This window comes from Lampetra fluviatilis, chromosome 3, assembly GCF_964198595.1.
Source record: "Lampetra fluviatilis chromosome 3, kcLamFluv1.1, whole genome shotgun sequence".
NCBI lineage: Eukaryota > Metazoa > Chordata > Hyperoartia > Petromyzontiformes > Petromyzontidae > Lampetra > Lampetra fluviatilis.
This window is the reverse complement of record NC_136277.1, coordinates 12,497,909-12,514,883: the sequence shown is the minus strand read 5'-3', so window position 1 is coordinate 12,514,883 and position 16,975 is coordinate 12,497,909. Positions and strand designations below refer to the sequence as shown.

General features: G+C 51.8%; 1 protein-coding gene across 1 annotated transcript; it reads right to left on the bottom strand.

Moving 5' to 3' along the window:
• Window positions 1-5,588: 5,588 nt before the first annotated feature.
• On the bottom strand, window positions 5,589-16,518 carry BRIX1 (biogenesis of ribosomes BRX1). Its single transcript, XM_078883393.1, has 10 exons — window positions 16,292-16,518; window positions 14,117-14,228; window positions 12,880-12,923; window positions 11,706-11,776; window positions 9,970-10,019; window positions 9,340-9,413; window positions 8,461-8,511; window positions 8,112-8,213; window positions 6,289-6,417; window positions 5,589-5,945 (listed from the first exon to the last, which is right to left on the bottom strand). Exons 1-10 carry the CDS (start codon window positions 16,493-16,495, stop codon window positions 5,616-5,618), a joined length of 1,167 nt encoding a protein of 388 aa, XP_078739519.1. The 5' UTR covers window positions 16,496-16,518; the 3' UTR covers window positions 5,589-5,615.
• Between the last annotated feature and the right edge of the window lie 457 nt (window positions 16,519-16,975).

Here is a 16,975-nt window from a genome sequence, read left to right as displayed (position 1 = left end):
TGTAAGCCCCCACCCAACTGTGGCTCCACAATGGCATTAAAAGCCGAGACGACACCATAAGCTCCACGTTCACGTTGCGTGTAATTTCGACTGACGCGAGTTGTGGTCGTATCAGGACAACGAATAACGTCATCCAAAAGAACTTGCTGCTTTCACAAAAAGGAAAGTGCAACTAGCATGGGGTTTAGGCCTGTCAGTCGTATTCGGCCACCAGGTCCATCCATCACATCGCGCGGTAAGTCCACACGAGAAACCCCTTCATGCTGCAACTTCCGAACAGATGCATCCCAATTCTTGTCTCGCAAGATCGCCACGCGCAATGTTGTCAGATCCTCGAACTCAGGGGGCGCCAATGTGATGAAATGGAGCCCAACCCCATACCGATAACGCATGGACAGCAGTTTTGGGCGCGTGGCGGCTCGCTCAAAGGGGCTGAACGGGACAGTAGATCCCACCATCGAGAGGACTTTGCAAATCTTTGCGTTCAGGAACTTCGCTTCTCGAGACAAGGGGTTGTCTCGAGCCCAAACAAGTGTCTCGCGGAATGATGCCAAGTTTGCAAGCTCTCCGAGGCTTTCGAGTGCCTTTGATTTTTTCGTGGCAATGCGAGCCGCTTTGCGAACACATGCGTGCCGTTGCTTCTGGTTGAACGCGGTAGCAATCCAAAGGGCGTCCTCAAAGCGTCCGTCGTAGTATCGGGCAATGTGTCGATGGAGCCTCACGGGCATTGGTCCTTTGGGCACGCCTTTGCCCAGCAAAAAGAGCGTGGGAAATGCCCCCATCAATAGCTCGTCATTTTCGTCCCACTCCACAAGCGGTGTTCCACTCCGCGACACGGCGACGACAGACCGGTTGCTTTCACGTGCATGTTTCGTAGAGGGGGCATCGTCAGGCTGCACAATTTCCACCAAAGCGTCCAGGGCCAGATTTTGACCCAGCGGTACTAGGGTTTGAGTCTGTAAACCGCAGAGTGCACCAGTGCCGCGGTTGCATTGTCATCAAGTCGGGTGGGTGTCGCTTCATCATCCAGATGCAACTCGTTGCTCATATCCGCCACAGCTTTATCGTCGTACGCAATGGCCTCGTCTTCAATTAGCGGCCCAAGTTCCATTAGCTTCGTCTGTGTTGATATAGAGTCGTCCATCACGACGCCCACAAAAGATGGATGCTGGAGCTGTTTCCAAACTCGAAGCCATGCGTAGGCACCGTCGACATCGATATTGTACAAAGCACGAAATTTGCCACAAATTTTGCGCCACTGGTCACGAGGGCCCAGAAATGTAACATGGGGACGGCGCTCGTGGTCAACAAGAGGCAAGGTTTTCGCTACTTCCACCGGGCCGTCACTTGGAAAGCAAATGCTATGCCCAGTCGAGTGGTTTGGTCGCACCAAAAGGTTGATGTTAAAGTTCCGCACAGGCACAACTGCACTAAGGGTAGTCGCATTGAGCTTGGGTAGCGTGGATTTACGCCCGTAGTCATGCCCGGAAGCAATGCTGTACTCGTGAGATAATGGGTCAGCAGCACATGTCGTACATAGGGTAATCGCACGGATGTTTAGAACCAAATCGGGGTTCAGGTGGTAACAACGTTGGTCCCAGCGCAGAACAGATATATGCGCAGCAACGACATCAGCTGGTATGCTTTCCAGTTGCTCTATCTGCTCCAATGTCAAGTGGAACGAATCATGCAGACTTCCAATATCGACCACAACCGCCGGGTCTTCACCCGCAAATATGATTTCATTGCACGATGCACAGGCGTCGATGGCACCACAAGGCGGATCGTGAGTCGCCGCACTCTTATGGCAACGTATGGCTTCATCCTTGGAAACAGGTGCACCAATGGCCCTAGAGATGCGCTCGCACGTTGCACCAGACTCGTCGCCACCGAACGTTTCATCGTTGAAGACATGGCCATTCGGGTCCGCCGAGCAAATGTGATATGCCAGTGCCAAATTCGGGTGCTTTGTAAAATTATGTCCATGTGCAAGCAGCTCGATGTCGGCCTGTTCGATCGTCACTTGGCGCAAAATAGTGGATGCCAACTCCATCAGGTGCTCATCAACCGCGCTGCGTACATCCAGCGCTTGTGACTTGCGAGACTGTCCTCGTTTGGAACTGTTCTGAGTTCTTTCATCCGCTTTCTCCTCCCCAGTAAGCCCTGCCCGTGCGGCGCGGCGTCCCGCTGTGTTGGACTGCCGTTTTTGTTCCTTTGTCTCCACCGAGTCGGCAGCTCGGGCAGCAGCGTGGTCACTTGCATTGGTATGCCGCTGTTTGGTGTTTGTCCCCTCCGAATCAGCAGCACGGGCGGCGCGGCGTCCCGCTGTGTTTGTTTGTCATTTCAGCTCATTTGTCTCATTCGAGTCGACTACTCGGAGGCTGTCGTTGTCGGCTGCGTTGGACTGCCGCTGATTGCTGTGTGTCATCTCGGAAAGCCATGCACGCGTAGCGCGTTGTTCCGTCATGTGGATATCGCGCGATTCACTTACTGGTGCATCATCAAGACTTGTCCGCAATGTTTCCTCTTTTTTTGCATCGGTTTGTGCATTGTTTTTTGATGTGCGATCGCGGCGGAGGCGTTCGGTAGTGGTCATTGCAGCCAAGTAATTGAACACAGACACTGTAGGATCTAGCTGCGATAATGTGGTACCCTGACACTGAAGGGGACGGACGAACACATTAATCTACTGCAGGCTGGTATCCACTCAGTTTACTTCGTTTCTACCAGGTGATGGTGGTGGTGGTGGAGCTCTGAGCACCGTGCTGATTGGCCCGTGGGGTGCTCCCTTTCCGGGAGGAGCGATGCGCGCCAGAGGCTCCGAGTCCCCGCCCTCTACCCCGCCCCTTAGCAACGCGCCCTGCTTAAGTGGTGAGGGCGGCGTGTGGTGATCGTGGTGATCGTGGGTGGCCGAGGAGTCGTGTGGACGCGGCTGTGTCGACTGTCCCCCGTCTTCAACTACTTGGGGGCGAAGTGGTCGTTTGCAGACTTCACGGCGACCGACTTTAGCGAGGAGGCGCTTTTATCTCAGCGACGCCATCAAATCGACGACGCCGTGACAAAATGCGGCGATTTTCGCGGGAGCCGACGACTTGGTGACGCGCAGTTGACAGCCCCCCCCCAACACCACCCCTCCCACCAGCCCTCACCACCCCACCACCACCTTCTGCACTAGGCCTCGCGAAGCCTCCCGCACTAGGCCTCGCGAAGCCTTCTCTGCAGTAGGCCTCGCGATGCCTTTTTTGCAGTAGGCCTCGCAAAGCCTGCCACACTAGGCCTCACGCCGTGCTTTTCGTGCACAAATAAGGCGATTAAATGTATCTCGTCTCTGTGTTAATAAATGTATCTTGTCTCTGTGTTAAAAAAACGTGCTGCGTTTCAGTAAAGTAAATTTGAAGCGAAGTTTAAAGTTTCGCCGTGAGGCGCCGGAAGCGACGGCCATCTTGTTTAGTTCACAGATCGCAGGGGGAGCGGGCGGCCATCTTGTCGGACAAACGGACAGACACATTAATCTATTGGTGGTCTGGTCCACTTCGTTCCTACCAGTATAATGTATGCACTGTCCTTGAAGTTGATTGGTCCACACCCGAGACAGCTTTTCTTAGAGCCTAGTCTCCATTGGTGTTGGACCAGATGACGCCAAAAGGCGCACAACTCAAAGACAATGCACCATCAGAGTATGAGAGCTCGGGGTCAAGCATTTACACCATTGGAACCTCATTTGCCAGTAAAAATGATAGTTGTTTTTTACCCTTATATATGGCGACAAAACTGACACCTTTTTTTACAAGGAGTCATGTTTACATAGACCACAATACCTGCAGTCATAATGCAAACAAAAAGCATAACTCTGATAATGTGCACTGTCCTTGAAGTTGATTGGTCCACACCCGAGACACCTTTCCTTTGAGTTGTGCGCCTGGTCCAACACCATGTGAGACTAGGCTCTAAGGAAAGCTGTCTCGGGTGTGGACCAATCAACTTCAAGGACAGTGCATACATTATCAGAGTTGTGTTTTTTGTTTGCATTATGACTGCAGGTATTGTGGTCTATGCAAACATGACTCCTCGTAAAAAAGGTGTCAGTTTTGTTGCCAGATAGAAGGGTAAAAAACGAATTATCGAGCGGTAGCGTAGTGGCGGCTAGCGCTACGCTGCGCTACCAACCCCGGCGATTCGAGTTCGATTCCCCGCTCACGGCCAACAACAAGCGACGATTATCCGAACCGTTCCCGATCAAACATCTTTCGGCAGGGACCCTCCTGAAAGCGCACTGGGACTGTGTCAAGACTTTCCGTGAGAAAACAATCCCTTTTAAATCGCAATGACAACGCTATACGTATACAGATTTTATTGAAATGGCAGTTATAGAAATGTACGCATTTACTATTGACACAGCTCGCAAACGCCCTAACGTAATGGGAGCGCGCGGGGTGGTGGTGGTTGTCCAGCAAAAACTAAATAACTTGATAACCCACATGGAACAGAAATGATAAATCGGGTTTGTTTGGGGGCGGGTGTAGATTTTATTATTCAACAACCATAATCCCCCCGCTCCCCGCCTGTCACCCAACCAGAGCCAATCGAATAGAGTGGCCACGTGGGAGAGGGGGGATGGCAAATGCACCGATTGGTTCGCTTTTTCAGCAATCCGCAGGACGATGAACGGGTGACGTGGTAAGAAGACGTTGACTATTTTATACTTCGCTGTTCGCGACCAATATTATCCACAATCGAGTTTATTTTTTAAATCCTTTATATTAAGTTCGCTTGCTTGCTTACGACCGTGCAAATCTTTCGGTCGTTTTTTAACCCACTTCCCGTGATCCAATCGAGCTGACATTTCGCACACAGACTCGTTGTGCGTAACAATTAATGTTCGTGAAATTTTTTTCAAAAATTTTACACTTTTTAGGACAAAAATATTATATTTAATTACCAATTGCTTACTGGTGCAATGCAATCATCTGACCCATAGGTGGCAGCCATCTCAAGCCAGAGGACGAGAGGACTCTAGCCGCCACGCATATAAAGGATTTATAGTGAAAAACTTTGTTTTTACGGGTAGATATAAACGCAGCCAATTAGTAAGGTTTCGTCACTTAAACATTCACATTTGCTGCGGGTTTACTCTCCCAACACAACTGTTGTGTGCTGAACTTGTCGTAGCCAATCGGCACGCTTTGTTCACACGACAAACCTCCGTGCTAATTGGCCGTGTCGGGTGATGGTGGTCGCGAGTTTAACGGCACGTTTACGCGATCCAACCCAACTAAAAAAAAACGAACCTCGATTGCGGATGACACTTTGCCGTTCGCCCGTGACACCGAATCGATGGCCTCATTTCCCTCCCCCACCACCCCCCCACTCGGCAACTTGAAAAAGAGGAGAGCCGTGTAGCTCAGCCAGGGGCCTGACCTGCTACAAATTGTCGTAGAGCTTAACAGAGTAAGACGAGACACGATCTCACCCACGCCGGCTCAGGAGCTAAGCCACGGCCATTATGAAACCCCCCCCTACATCCCCCCCCTACCCCCCCCCCCCCACATCCCCCCCTACACCCCCCCACATCCCCCCCTACCCCCCCCCACCGACCGAGCCGCCGTTCAATAAGTTTAAGATCGCAGCGTGCCGGCCGCCCCCATCCTGCTGCGTTTCTCCATCGCCCAGCGGCTCCTCTTGAGCGGCTTCGCTCCCTTCTTCTTGTGCCCCGGGCGAGATGTGTCGTGCGCCGGCGGCCTGCGGGGACGACCGTCGTCGCCGTCGGCAACCGCTGTTGCCGCGGGTCGCGCGGGCGCCGGCGGGCCTACGAAGACGCCCTCGGTGGGGTCCTCGGGGAAGGCGCGGAGGTCGTGGCGGGGTCCGCCCTCCTGCTGCTCCTGCTGCTTCTGCTGCAGCTTCTCCCGCAGTGCCGCCGTCTGCTGCTGGCGCAGCTGGCGACGGTGCTGCTCGCGCGCACAGAAAGTGGGGCCGCCCCCCCCGTCCCGAACGGACAATGACAGCTACATTAGTTTTTTTTCTCCCACCGCGCAAAGCCTGGCACGGCTGCCCGGGGGGGTTGTTGTCCGTTACGCAGACCCCCCCCCACCCCCCACCACCGTCCGCTCTGCAACTTGCACCAACCCTCTGCGTGCCTTTGGATATGAAAGCGTGGCGATCTGCGTTTTTTCGTAATGTCTGTAATGCCGGGGGGGATCGCTCTGTGCCAAAGAGAAAAGTCGACGATCTGCGTTTCCGCCCCCCCCACCACCACGCCCCCCCCCCACCACCACCCGGTGCCGGTCGTACCGTGTTGGGGGAGAGGTAGTGGCTGTTCTCGTACAGCGTGGGGCCCCCGAAGCTGCCCTGGAAGAGACGGATGAGTTGCAGGACGAAGCGGGGTCCCATCTCCACGAGCTGTCCATCCTCCTCCACAATCTACAAAGACAAAGATGCCCCCCTCGCTGTCTTAGTGTAGCCTAGCGGTCCGTCGGGGGGCGAGTGTCGTCAGGCGAAGTCGCTAGCAGCGCCACCGCCTAGGAAGGTCGGCACGGCGGCACGCGACGGGGTGGTTGGTGGGCGGCCAGCGTCACGCACGGCCGCCCCGGTGGCGACATTTACTACGAAACGCGTCGTGCCCGAACGCACACGTACCTACACGAAGAATCTGGTAGATTGTGTGGGTGAGGAGGGTGCCGTGGGTTAGGAGGGTGCCGTGGTGGGTGAGGAGCGGTGAGATTGTGTGGGTGAGGAGTGATAAGATTGTGAGGAGGGTGCCCTGGTGGGTGAGGAGCGGTGAGATTGTGTGGGTGAGGAGCGGTGAGATTGTGTGGGTGAGGAGGGAGCCGTGGTGGGTGAGGAGCGGTGAGATTGTGTGGGTGAGGAGGGTGCCGTGGTGGGTGAGGAGCGGTGAGATTGTGTGGGTGAGGAGGGTGCCGTGGTGGGTGAGGAGCGGTGAGGTTGTGTGGGTGAGGAGGGAGCCGTGGTGGGTGAGGAGCGGTGAGGTTGTGTGGGTGAGGAGGGTACCGTGGTGGGTGAGGAGCGGTGAGGTTGTGTGGGTGAGGAGGGAGCCGTGGTGGGTGAGGAGCGGTGAGGTTGTGTGGGTGAGGAGGGTGCCGTGGTGGGTGAGGAGCGGTGAGATTGTGTGGGTGAGGAGGGTGCCGTGGTGGGTGAGGAGCGGTGAGGTTGTGAGGGTGAGGAGGGAGCCGTGGTGGGTGAGGAGCGGTGAGGTTGTGTGGGTGAGGAGGGTGCCGTGGTGGGTGAGGAGCGGTGAGGTTGTGAGGGTGAGGAGGGTGCCGTGGTGGGTGAGGAGCGGTGAGGTTGTGTGGGTGAGGAGGGTGCCGTGGTGGGTGAGGAGCGGTGAGATTGTGTGGGTGAGGAGGGAGCCGTGGTGGGTGAGGAGCGGTGAGGTTGTGTGGGTGAGGAGGGTGCCGTGGTGGGTGAGGAGCGGTGAGGTTGTGTGGGTGAGGAGGGTGCCGTGGTGGGTGAGGAGTGGTGAGGTTGTGTGGGTGAGGAGGGTGCCGTGGTGGGTGAGGAGCGGTGAGGTTGTGAGGGTGAGGAGGGAGCCGTGGTGGGTGAGGAGCGGTGAGGTTGTGTGGGTGAGGAGGGTGCCGTGGTGGGTGAGGAGCGGTGAGGTTGTGTGGGTGAGGAGGGTGCCGTGGTGGGTGAGGAGCGGTGAGGTGTGGGTGAGGAGGGTGCCGTGGTGGGTGAGGAGCGGTGAGGTGTGGGTGAGGAGGGTGCCGTGGTGGGTGAGGAGCGGTGAGGTTGTGAGGGTGAGGAGGGAGCCGTGGTGGGTGAGGAGCGGTGAGGTTGTGAGGGTGAGGAGGGAGCCGTGGTGGGTGAGGAGCGGTGAGATTGTGAGGGTGAGGAGGGTGCCGTGGTGGGTGAGGAGCAGTGAGATTGTGTGGGTGAGGAGAGCGCCGTGGTGGGTGAGGAGCGGTGAGGTTGTGTGGGTGAGGAGGGTGCCGTGGTGGGTGAGGAGCGGTGAGGTTGTCTGGGTGAGGAGGGTGCCGTGGTGGGTGAGGAGTGGTGAGGTTGTGTGGGTGAGAAGCGCCCCGTGGTGGGTGAGTCACAGTAGACCTGCGAGGCCGTGGTGGTGGTGGTGTCGTGCCACAGTGGCGCCGAACGCTCACCTGGAAGTTGCGAATCCAAATGCGGTGGTCGGTGATGGAGAAGGAGAGCACGTGGTCCACAAAGGGCTGGCTCTTCGGGTGGTAGTGCGGCGTCGCAAACGTCTGTAGAAACACAACCACACGTGGCTCACACAGCGCACAGACACGGTGTCTCCACACACACAGTGGTGCACATGCGACGCGTGTACATAAGTGTCCAGGGAGACGCGCGGGTTGGTGGTGGGGGAGGAAGAGGCACGCGCTCGGGAACACACATGCAGCGAGACACGCGTGTGTCGAGACACGCACGCACAGGGTGTGGGGGACACACGCGTGGCGACACGCGCGCGTGGAGGGGAGCCGCACGCACCTGTGTGAAGAGCTCCTTGAGGATGGCGTAGTGTGGAAGGGTGTCAAACGTCTACGCGGCGCAGACGGGGAGAACGCACGCACGACATTAAGTCGCGATAATCACACAAGGCCGCGGAACCAACCGACGATTCAACACGTCCATTACCGCCGCAAAGAAAGTGAGCCAACGTCACCGCCGTCGTCGGCAATGTGTTACCGTCGGCAGCATCGCCGCAAGAGAGAGTCGTTCGAGCAACAGCCGAGTGAGCGGGCAAGTGAGCGAGCAAGTGAGCGAGCAAATGAGCGAGCGATTGAGGAAGTAGATTGAGTGGTATGCGCTGGTGAAGTGAGGCGAGTGGGTAGGTGAGAGTTTTTGAGTTGAGTGGGCAGGTTGAGTGGTCGGGCAAGCACGCGTGTTAGAAAGTAGGCCAGCATTTGGCTGCTGTAAATTCCGACGCTTCGTTGAGCTATCATTTGTGATGTCCAGGTCGAGTCTGGAAAAGAAGCTAATAGCTCAGTGGGCCTTACCTAGTAAGATTAAAAAATATACAAACAAAACTAAACATTTTTTTCAAGCGATTTGTTTAACTTTCCTATACTTTGCACTCCTATCGTGTTTTTGTACCGTTTGTTCTTGTAACATTCGGGCCCCGTGCCCCTACTAGACATCTGTGAAGAGCTTCGTAGCTCATCGGATTTCGCCAGTATAAATATTGAGAATAAGCGAGTGAATGATTAACTGACGGCTAAGCGAGTGAGTGACGAAGCAGGCAAAGGTACGAATGAGAAAGTGAGCGAAGGAGCGAGCGGGGAGCCGATCGAGCTGGCGAGTGGGTGAGCGAGCGAGTGAACGGGCAAGTAGGCAAGCGCATGGGTGAGCGAGCGAGCGGGCACCGACCGGGTCAAACGACAGCAGTGGCCGTGACCCCTTGAGGCAGTTCCCCGTCAGCTTGAGCTCCGCCATCGTGTGAACTGAAAAACCGCACGGAAAAACAAACGTCACGTCCGCCTCGTCCAGACGCAGTCCACCAACGCCGCCAGGGCCACACCACCCTGCGTCACCCTCCTTCCATTGGAGCCGCGTTGACGCGCATGCAACAAGACAAGGATCCACCGTGGAGCCTTAACGGCAGAGGTCGCAATCGGGTACCCGATACCCGTACCCTACCCGATATCCGGCTACCCGCAGCAGGTACTCATTTGAGGCTGAAATGACGTAGGGGAGGCCCAGTACCGGTGCAGATAATCGTCACCAGCCGTGAACGGGAATCGAACTCGGGCCGCCGGTTCATACCGCAGCACGCCAACCGCTACACTACCGCTCCCCCCGACAACAGTCGCCATTCGCCTCCCAGTGGCGGTGACGTCGCCCACGGCGCTTGTGCCAGGCCAGGTGCACTCCGTGGCCACGTACACCAACACGCAAACACACACAGCCCCAAACGCGCACGCAACCAAACGCTCCCCCCCCCCACCCCGACATTCACAAACGTGAACGCGCAAAAAACGCGAGCGTGTCAATACTCACCGTTCTGAACGAGGAACTTTGCCGAGGGCCCATGCGGGACATTGGAAATCCTGCACGAGGGGCACAACACGCAGAGCGACACCGTCAGCGCGTGCCTTCTTACACGCATTCATTTAACTCACTCTGTCTGTTGTTGTTGTCGTATCCTCAAATCTTGTAACTCAATTTTAACCCACTTCCCAATGTGGTATCGTCTGCAAACTTGGTATACTTATGTCATACTGATGACAATACTATATTCTATCATAAACAAATCAAAAATATATATTTTTCAACAATCTTTTTTACATGTTATGTTTCGGCTCGGGTCTAATTGTCCACGCTCAAAACTGACGTTGGCTGTAAATCACCACGGCCCCCTTACGTTGTGGCAAGCTTCGGGGCCACTTCCTGGAGTCGTGGAGTTTCTGCCATTCATAATTTAAGCAACTTTTTTGGGTTAGATAGCGATCTAACCCAAAAACGTTGATTATGAATATTGGTCGCGAAAGCCTACGTGTTAGTTCTGCCATTACTCGTACGGTACATTTCATTAAAGCGTGTTTTTTTTTTAAGTATTTTTAAATATTACTTATTTTTTAAATCCTTTATATTAAGTTCGCTTGCTTGCTTAGGACCGTGCAAATCTTTCGGTCGTTTTTTAACCCACTTCCCGTGATCCAATCGAGCTGACATTTTGCACACAGACTCGTTGTGCGTGACAATTTTTTTTTTTTTTTCCAGAATGTTACACTGTTTAGGGAAGAAAAAAAAACATTTAATTACCAATTGTTTAATGCTGCCAGAAAATCATCTGACCCATAGGTGGCAGCCATCTCAAGCCAGAGGACGAGAGGACTCTAGCCGCCCCGATGCCACGCATATAAAGGATTTATAGTGAAAAACTTTGTTTTTACGGGTTTACTTGTATCAGACTACGGTTGTACTTCTCAGTGTCGTGCAACTATATTGAACATTGCTAGACAAGGCGTCCTGCCCCCCCCACCCCCACCACGCTGTGTCCGGTCACAGTGGTTGTGACCATACTTCATCACGCTAGACTTTTTTTCCAGTATAAAATTATTATTTGTTAATATTTCGATTTAAAGCTTTCGTGACTGCAGGGATTCATCTTCTTGGTTCTTTCGGTAAAGTCACGTAGAAGGGATTAATAATAAAATAATAAAAATAAAACATAATAAAATAAATCTCACGACGTTTCGGCCACAACGCAAGCAGCCGTCCTCAGGTGAAGCTGTCCTCAGGTGAAGAACAGGTCTGTCAGAAAGACCTGAAATTTCAGACGCTGTCTTTCCGACAGACCTGTTCTTCACCTGAGGACGGCTGCTTGTGTTGTGGCCGAAACGTCGTGAGAATTATTTGATTATGTTTTATTTTTATTATTTCCCTTCTATGTGACTTTACCGAAAGAACCAAGAAGATATTTGTTAATGCTTTGATACTAACAACAAAAAGTGTCACATTTTGTAGCTGCTCACCCCCGAGCTAGAAATGCTCCGATCATGGCATTGCCTTTGTTATCTGGTCTGACACTGGTGGTGAGACTAGGCCCTAAAATGAGGCTGTTTCTGGTGTAGGCCAATACGTTTCAAAGACAATGCATAGATGATACTGGTAGTAACCTCCTGGTTACACCAGCCCACAGGGGATTATTGTGTCCGTCCGTCGTACAGGGACGGGCTGGGTGGGGAGGGTGGGGCTGGGTGGGGAGGGGAGGGTCTGGGGGGTTCACTCACCACATGTACAGATCCATTTTCTTCTTTGCTTCAAAGTAGATGCACTTATTGCAGTTCTTCATCTCACAGATCTGAAGGTGCATACATCACGCGTTTAGCGTTTTGAATAAAATGTATTTTCCCCCGCCAAATATGTACAGTAAACCGTTGTTAATTCGACACATATGGTGCTCTGGCCTTACCGAATTATCCAATATTCCGAATTATGTACAACGGTACCCCCCAGTGCCTCCCGCCCAAATAAAAAAAAAATATACAAATTTGTTTTCCCAAACTCTTCACACACCATTGACACCCCCCCCCCCCGCATAAATTCTCTCCAAAACTTTGGATTTGTCTCGCAGACTTAAGGGATTTATATACTTTGATCAATTTCTATCACTTCTTGATGTAGGTGCAGACGAAATGTCTCAGAGGGTTGGCTTGCACAGAGTGCACAGAACAAAGTAAAGTCCAAAGCAACGGGTCTGCACCCACACTCACCACAACGCTCACCACGCTCACCGCCACCAGACCGAGTCGTTGTTTTGGGAAATTGGACCGTTCGGTACGGCAATTCGACTCGTGGCAAATTACTAAAACCGTACATATGACGAAAGCGCGGTCGAACCTAATCATCCCCAATTACGAATAATCAAATACCGAAATAATGAGGTTTTGCTGTATGTTCAACTTCTTTCTAGCCGTACGTAGCTCAACCGTGCTCATAGGAGGTGTGGGGGAAGGGTACAGCGCAACCTCTCCCCCCGCCCGCGTTACAGAAGGGCCACGGAAGCAGCTACCACAGAACTACTTTTGAGATCCATGCAAGTGACCTCTGGTCAACACGAGGGGGATGGCTTCTTGGATTTGAACCTACGACCGAAGCATCGTCAGCCTATTGCGCTGACCGTGCGCGTGTGAACTACACGCATCGCGCGTGGGAGTACGTGTGCAAACGTATGGCACGTTTGCACCGTGCGTATGCGTGTGGTACGTTTGCGTGCGTGCGTGTGTGTGTGCGCGTGCTCGCTAACAGCACTTGCCCCTAAGGCTATACGGGGATCTTTGTTTTTTTATCTTTGATTGAGGTGCGTGTTTGGGGGTGGCTCGGCACGACCCCGTGGCGTGCCGCGCATGTAGTGTTTGTATTTTATTGCACAGAGGAATGCGAACGCAAATCACTTTTCTCTACCTCGTTGACCACAAACAGTTTGTCCTTCCGGTCCATTTTTGTGTCTGTTAAAAAATAAAAGGGGGGGGGGCACACAAGCAAGGCAACGCCATCAGTGCGTGCATTTTTGGTTTTATTCATCAGACCGCTGTTAGACTTGTCAGCGTACATAAACACATTCCTGCAGAGGGAGCTGGTAGGAACGTTGGGTTGCTCGGTCAATGGCCAGGGTCAACGGCGGCGTGGTGTATTCCGCAAATATGCCCGACTGTGAGGGCGGGCACAAGCCGGCGTGAGTAGGTTAAACGTTGAGTTTTATAAGTGCACCACGGGGTGACCAGCCCCTCCCCACCCAGCCCCACCCTCCCCACCCAGCCCCACCCCTCCCATTTTTGGATGCACGATGGACGGACACAATAATCCCCTGTGGGCTGGTGGAACCAGTGGGTTCCTACCAGTATAAAGGTATTTGTTGGGTTAGATGGCGGCAAGTATAAATATGTCGTTACGGTTTTGACACACGTAAATACAAAAAACCTACCAATTAGTCATTCACTTCAGCCCACTGGTTGTGTATTGGAGAATAAATCGACAACATTTACAAGTTGAGTACTGTGTGACGTTTCGCCGGTAATCACATCTAGCAGCATCGTCGGACGATTTAGCCAGAATTGTGAATCACGTTTAGAGTATTTGACTACTGCTGTGAATTTCCATGATGATAAGCCACTAATTTGAGCAATCATTTGTGATAGCCAGGTCATGCTTCTGAAAAATAACAAATTTAGTTTTATTTGGATTTTGGTTCTTTCGGTAAAGTCATGTAGAAGGGAAATAATAAAATAATAAAAATAAAACATCATAAAATAATACAATTCTCACGACGTTTCGGCCACAACGCAAGCAGCCGTCCTTCTACGTGATGACTTTACCGAAAGAACCAAGAAGATGAATCCCTGCAGTCACGAAAGCTTTAAATCGAAATGTTTTTGTATTGTTTGTTGTAACTTACTGACCCGCCCCTACTGGTCATATCCCATCGGATCCTTCCAGTAGAAATATTCTGATTCTGCATCAACATGACTATTTCGCTATTGATATCAATTTCGGGAAACGAGCCATTTCGTTGAATTATCATTCGCGAACAGGTCCCGTCCGAAACCGACCTATGCAGCATCTCGGTGGACCTCACCCAGCAAAATACATTTTAAAAGTTGAGTTTAGGAAATTCCACGTTCTCCGGACAAGTTCTCCATACCGGGTTTGGAGTGGGGCATGATACTGCGCAGGTCCTGCATCAGGTGACGCGTGCGGTAGTTGATGCCACGCGACGAGAAGATCAACACTCGCTCTTTGTTCGTCCAGCGGCCCTGCGGGAGGAGACGTACGGGTTAAGTCCGTGCGTGAAACGCGGGGTTCGAGAACACTTTTTGCACACCGTGGCACATGCGACTGCACCCTCCCCCCGCCGTTATAATGCGGAACGCACCCCGTTATAAAAACGCGGTTTCTGAGCGGTGAGAGACACCGCAAACTCCAAATATAAAGCAGCAGGCGTCGTCAGCGTTGGGATCGAACCCACGCGCTCCTGTATACCAGGCGAGGTAGTTAACATCTCGCAACTGTGATGATGATGATGAGAGAGACACCGCAAACTCCAAATATACCGCAGCAGGCATCGTCAGCGTCGGGATCAAACCCATGCCCCCCTGTATACCAGGCGAGGAAGTTAACATCTCGCAACTGTGATGATGATGAGAGAGACATGCAAACCCCAAATATACAGCAGCAGACAGTCAGCGTTGGGATCGAACCCACGCGCTCCTGCATATCAGGCGAGGTAGTTAATATCTCCTAGTCACCGCGGCACCACTACTTTACCAACCAAAATATCATCGTGAGCCATTCCATTTTTTATTACACGCTTTTATTTAACTCTGTCGTTGTTGTATCCTCAAATCTTGTCACTCAATTTTAACCCACTTCCCAATGTGGTATCTACTGCAAACTTGGTATACTTATGTCTTACTGATGACAATACTATATTTTATCATAAAAAAATACATAAAATTTTAACGATCTTTTTACACGCTTTCTATTAACTCATTGTCTGTTGTTGTCGTTGTTGTATCCTCCAATCTTGTAACTCAATTTTAACCCACTTCCCAATGCGGTATCACCTGCAAACTTGGTATACTCATGTCTTACTGATGACAATACTATATTCTATCATAAAAAAAAAGTTTTTTTTATTTCTTTCCGAATTCGGAAAAAAAATCCTCAACAGGATTTTTTCAAGGGCCGCAACAAAGCACTGCGGGGAATTCTAGATGGGTCCTTAATAGAAACAACATCGCCCCCCCACCCACCATGATCGGGAAAAGATCCCCATCCCTCACCAGCGGATTGACAAAGTTCGAACAATCGTTAAGATGGTTTTTGTTCTTATAGATATATACGTGTTGCGTACAAGCAGCTTGATAACTTAGAATCAAACGCGGTACATAAAGTTGTGAATAGTCTCTTTAATGGAGACGTTGATGAAGTAGCGAATTCACGCTCCGAATGAGTTGATCAGGAACGAATTAACGCTCCGAATGAGTTACCCCAGGAGCGAATTCACGCTCCGAATGAGTTGCATCAGGAACGAATTCACGCTCCGAATGAGTTACTTCGGGAACGAATTCAAGCTCCGAATGAGTTACCTCAGGAACGAATTAATGCTCCGAATGAGTTGGCTCAGGAACGAATTCACGCTCCGAATGAGTTGGATCAGGAACGAATTAACGCTCCGATTGAGTCAGCTCAGAAGGAGTGATTTAACGCTCCGAATGAGTTGACTCAGGAACTAATTAACGCTCCGAATGAGTTGGCTCAGGAAAATAATTCACGCTCCGAATGAGTTGGATCAGGAGCGAATTCACGCTCGGGATAAATTAACTCAGGAACGAATTAACGCTCTGAATGAGTCGGGCTCAGGAGCGAATTCACGTTCCGAATGAGTCGGGCTCAGGAGCGAATTCACGCTCCGAATGAGTTGACTCAGGAACGAATTCACGCTCCGATTGAGTTACCTCAGGAACGAATTCACGCTCCGAATGAATTAACTCAGGAGCAAATTCACGCTGCGAATGAGTTACCTCGGGAACGAATTCAAGCTCCGAATGAGTTGGATCAAGAGCGAATTCACGCTCCGAATGAATTAACTCAGGAACGAATTATTAACTAATACAAATAGCGAACGAGTTAACTGCAAGTGGGTTCGAACGGACGCGCGGCAAGGAGCTTAATCGATAAACGCGCGCAATTTATAACTTATCGAGTGTAGTCACCAGACGGATTAAAATTAACACGCTTCGGCCTAGTCGACACGAGTAGGGAGGAGAAAGCCTCGGCTCGCCTGACCACGCCGCGGCAAACGGGAGCTACTCACCCGCGACACGGGCAGAGGGACCACGACCTCCGTGGGCTTCCGGGCATCCTCCTCCGCCTGGCTCTTCTCCGCGTTCTTCCCCTTCTTCGCCTTCTTCGCGTCGTTCCCTCCGTCGTCGCCGGCGATGTTCGCGCGCCGTCTCTTTTTGCCGCCTACAGAGTTCGACTCCAGCTGCTGCCTCATGCGTTGCCTGTACGCGGCCATCTTGGCGGGAGGGAGAGAGAAGGGGGAGGGCCACGCGTCACGTGGGAAGTGACGTCATGGGCGGGTGGAGGTGGGATGGGGTGGGGACCTTTAACCCTGGCGGTCAGAATCAGAAAATCTGCATATTTATAGTTGAGGATAAATCCAAGTTTCAAGTTTTCATACTCTAAGGTTTTTTCGGTAAAGTCACGAAGGTAAAAATAAATAGTAATAAATTATATAAAAAATAATTGAAATAAAATAATGTGATTTCTTATCTTATTTGTATAATTTTTTCTATTTTTATTTATTATTATTTATTTTTTACCTACGTGACTTTACCGAAAAAACCTTAGAGGATGAATCATTGCAGTCACGAAAGCTTCAAATCTAGAATTCCAAGTTTTCATTTATTAGGTATAGCCCTGTGAGCCATTCGGCTCTTAAGTCGGGTGCAACCGCAACAAACAAAATATGAACGGAGAACATCTTAAAGCGACG

Excerpts from the sequence above, each read along its gene's own strand:
- BRIX1 (XM_078883393.1), bottom strand. The coding sequence starts at position 16,495 with ATGGCCGCGTACAGGCAACGCATGAGGCAGCAGCTGGAGTCGAACTCT. Across the intron at positions 10,020-11,705 it reads AAAATGGATCTGTACATGTG|GATTTCCAATGTCCCGCATG; the intron begins GTGAGTGAACCC and ends CCCCTCGTGCAG. Across the intron at positions 6,418-8,111 it reads TTTGGATTCGCAACTTCCAG|ATTGTGGAGGAGGATGGACA; the intron begins GTGAGCGTTCGG and ends TTGTCTTTGTAG.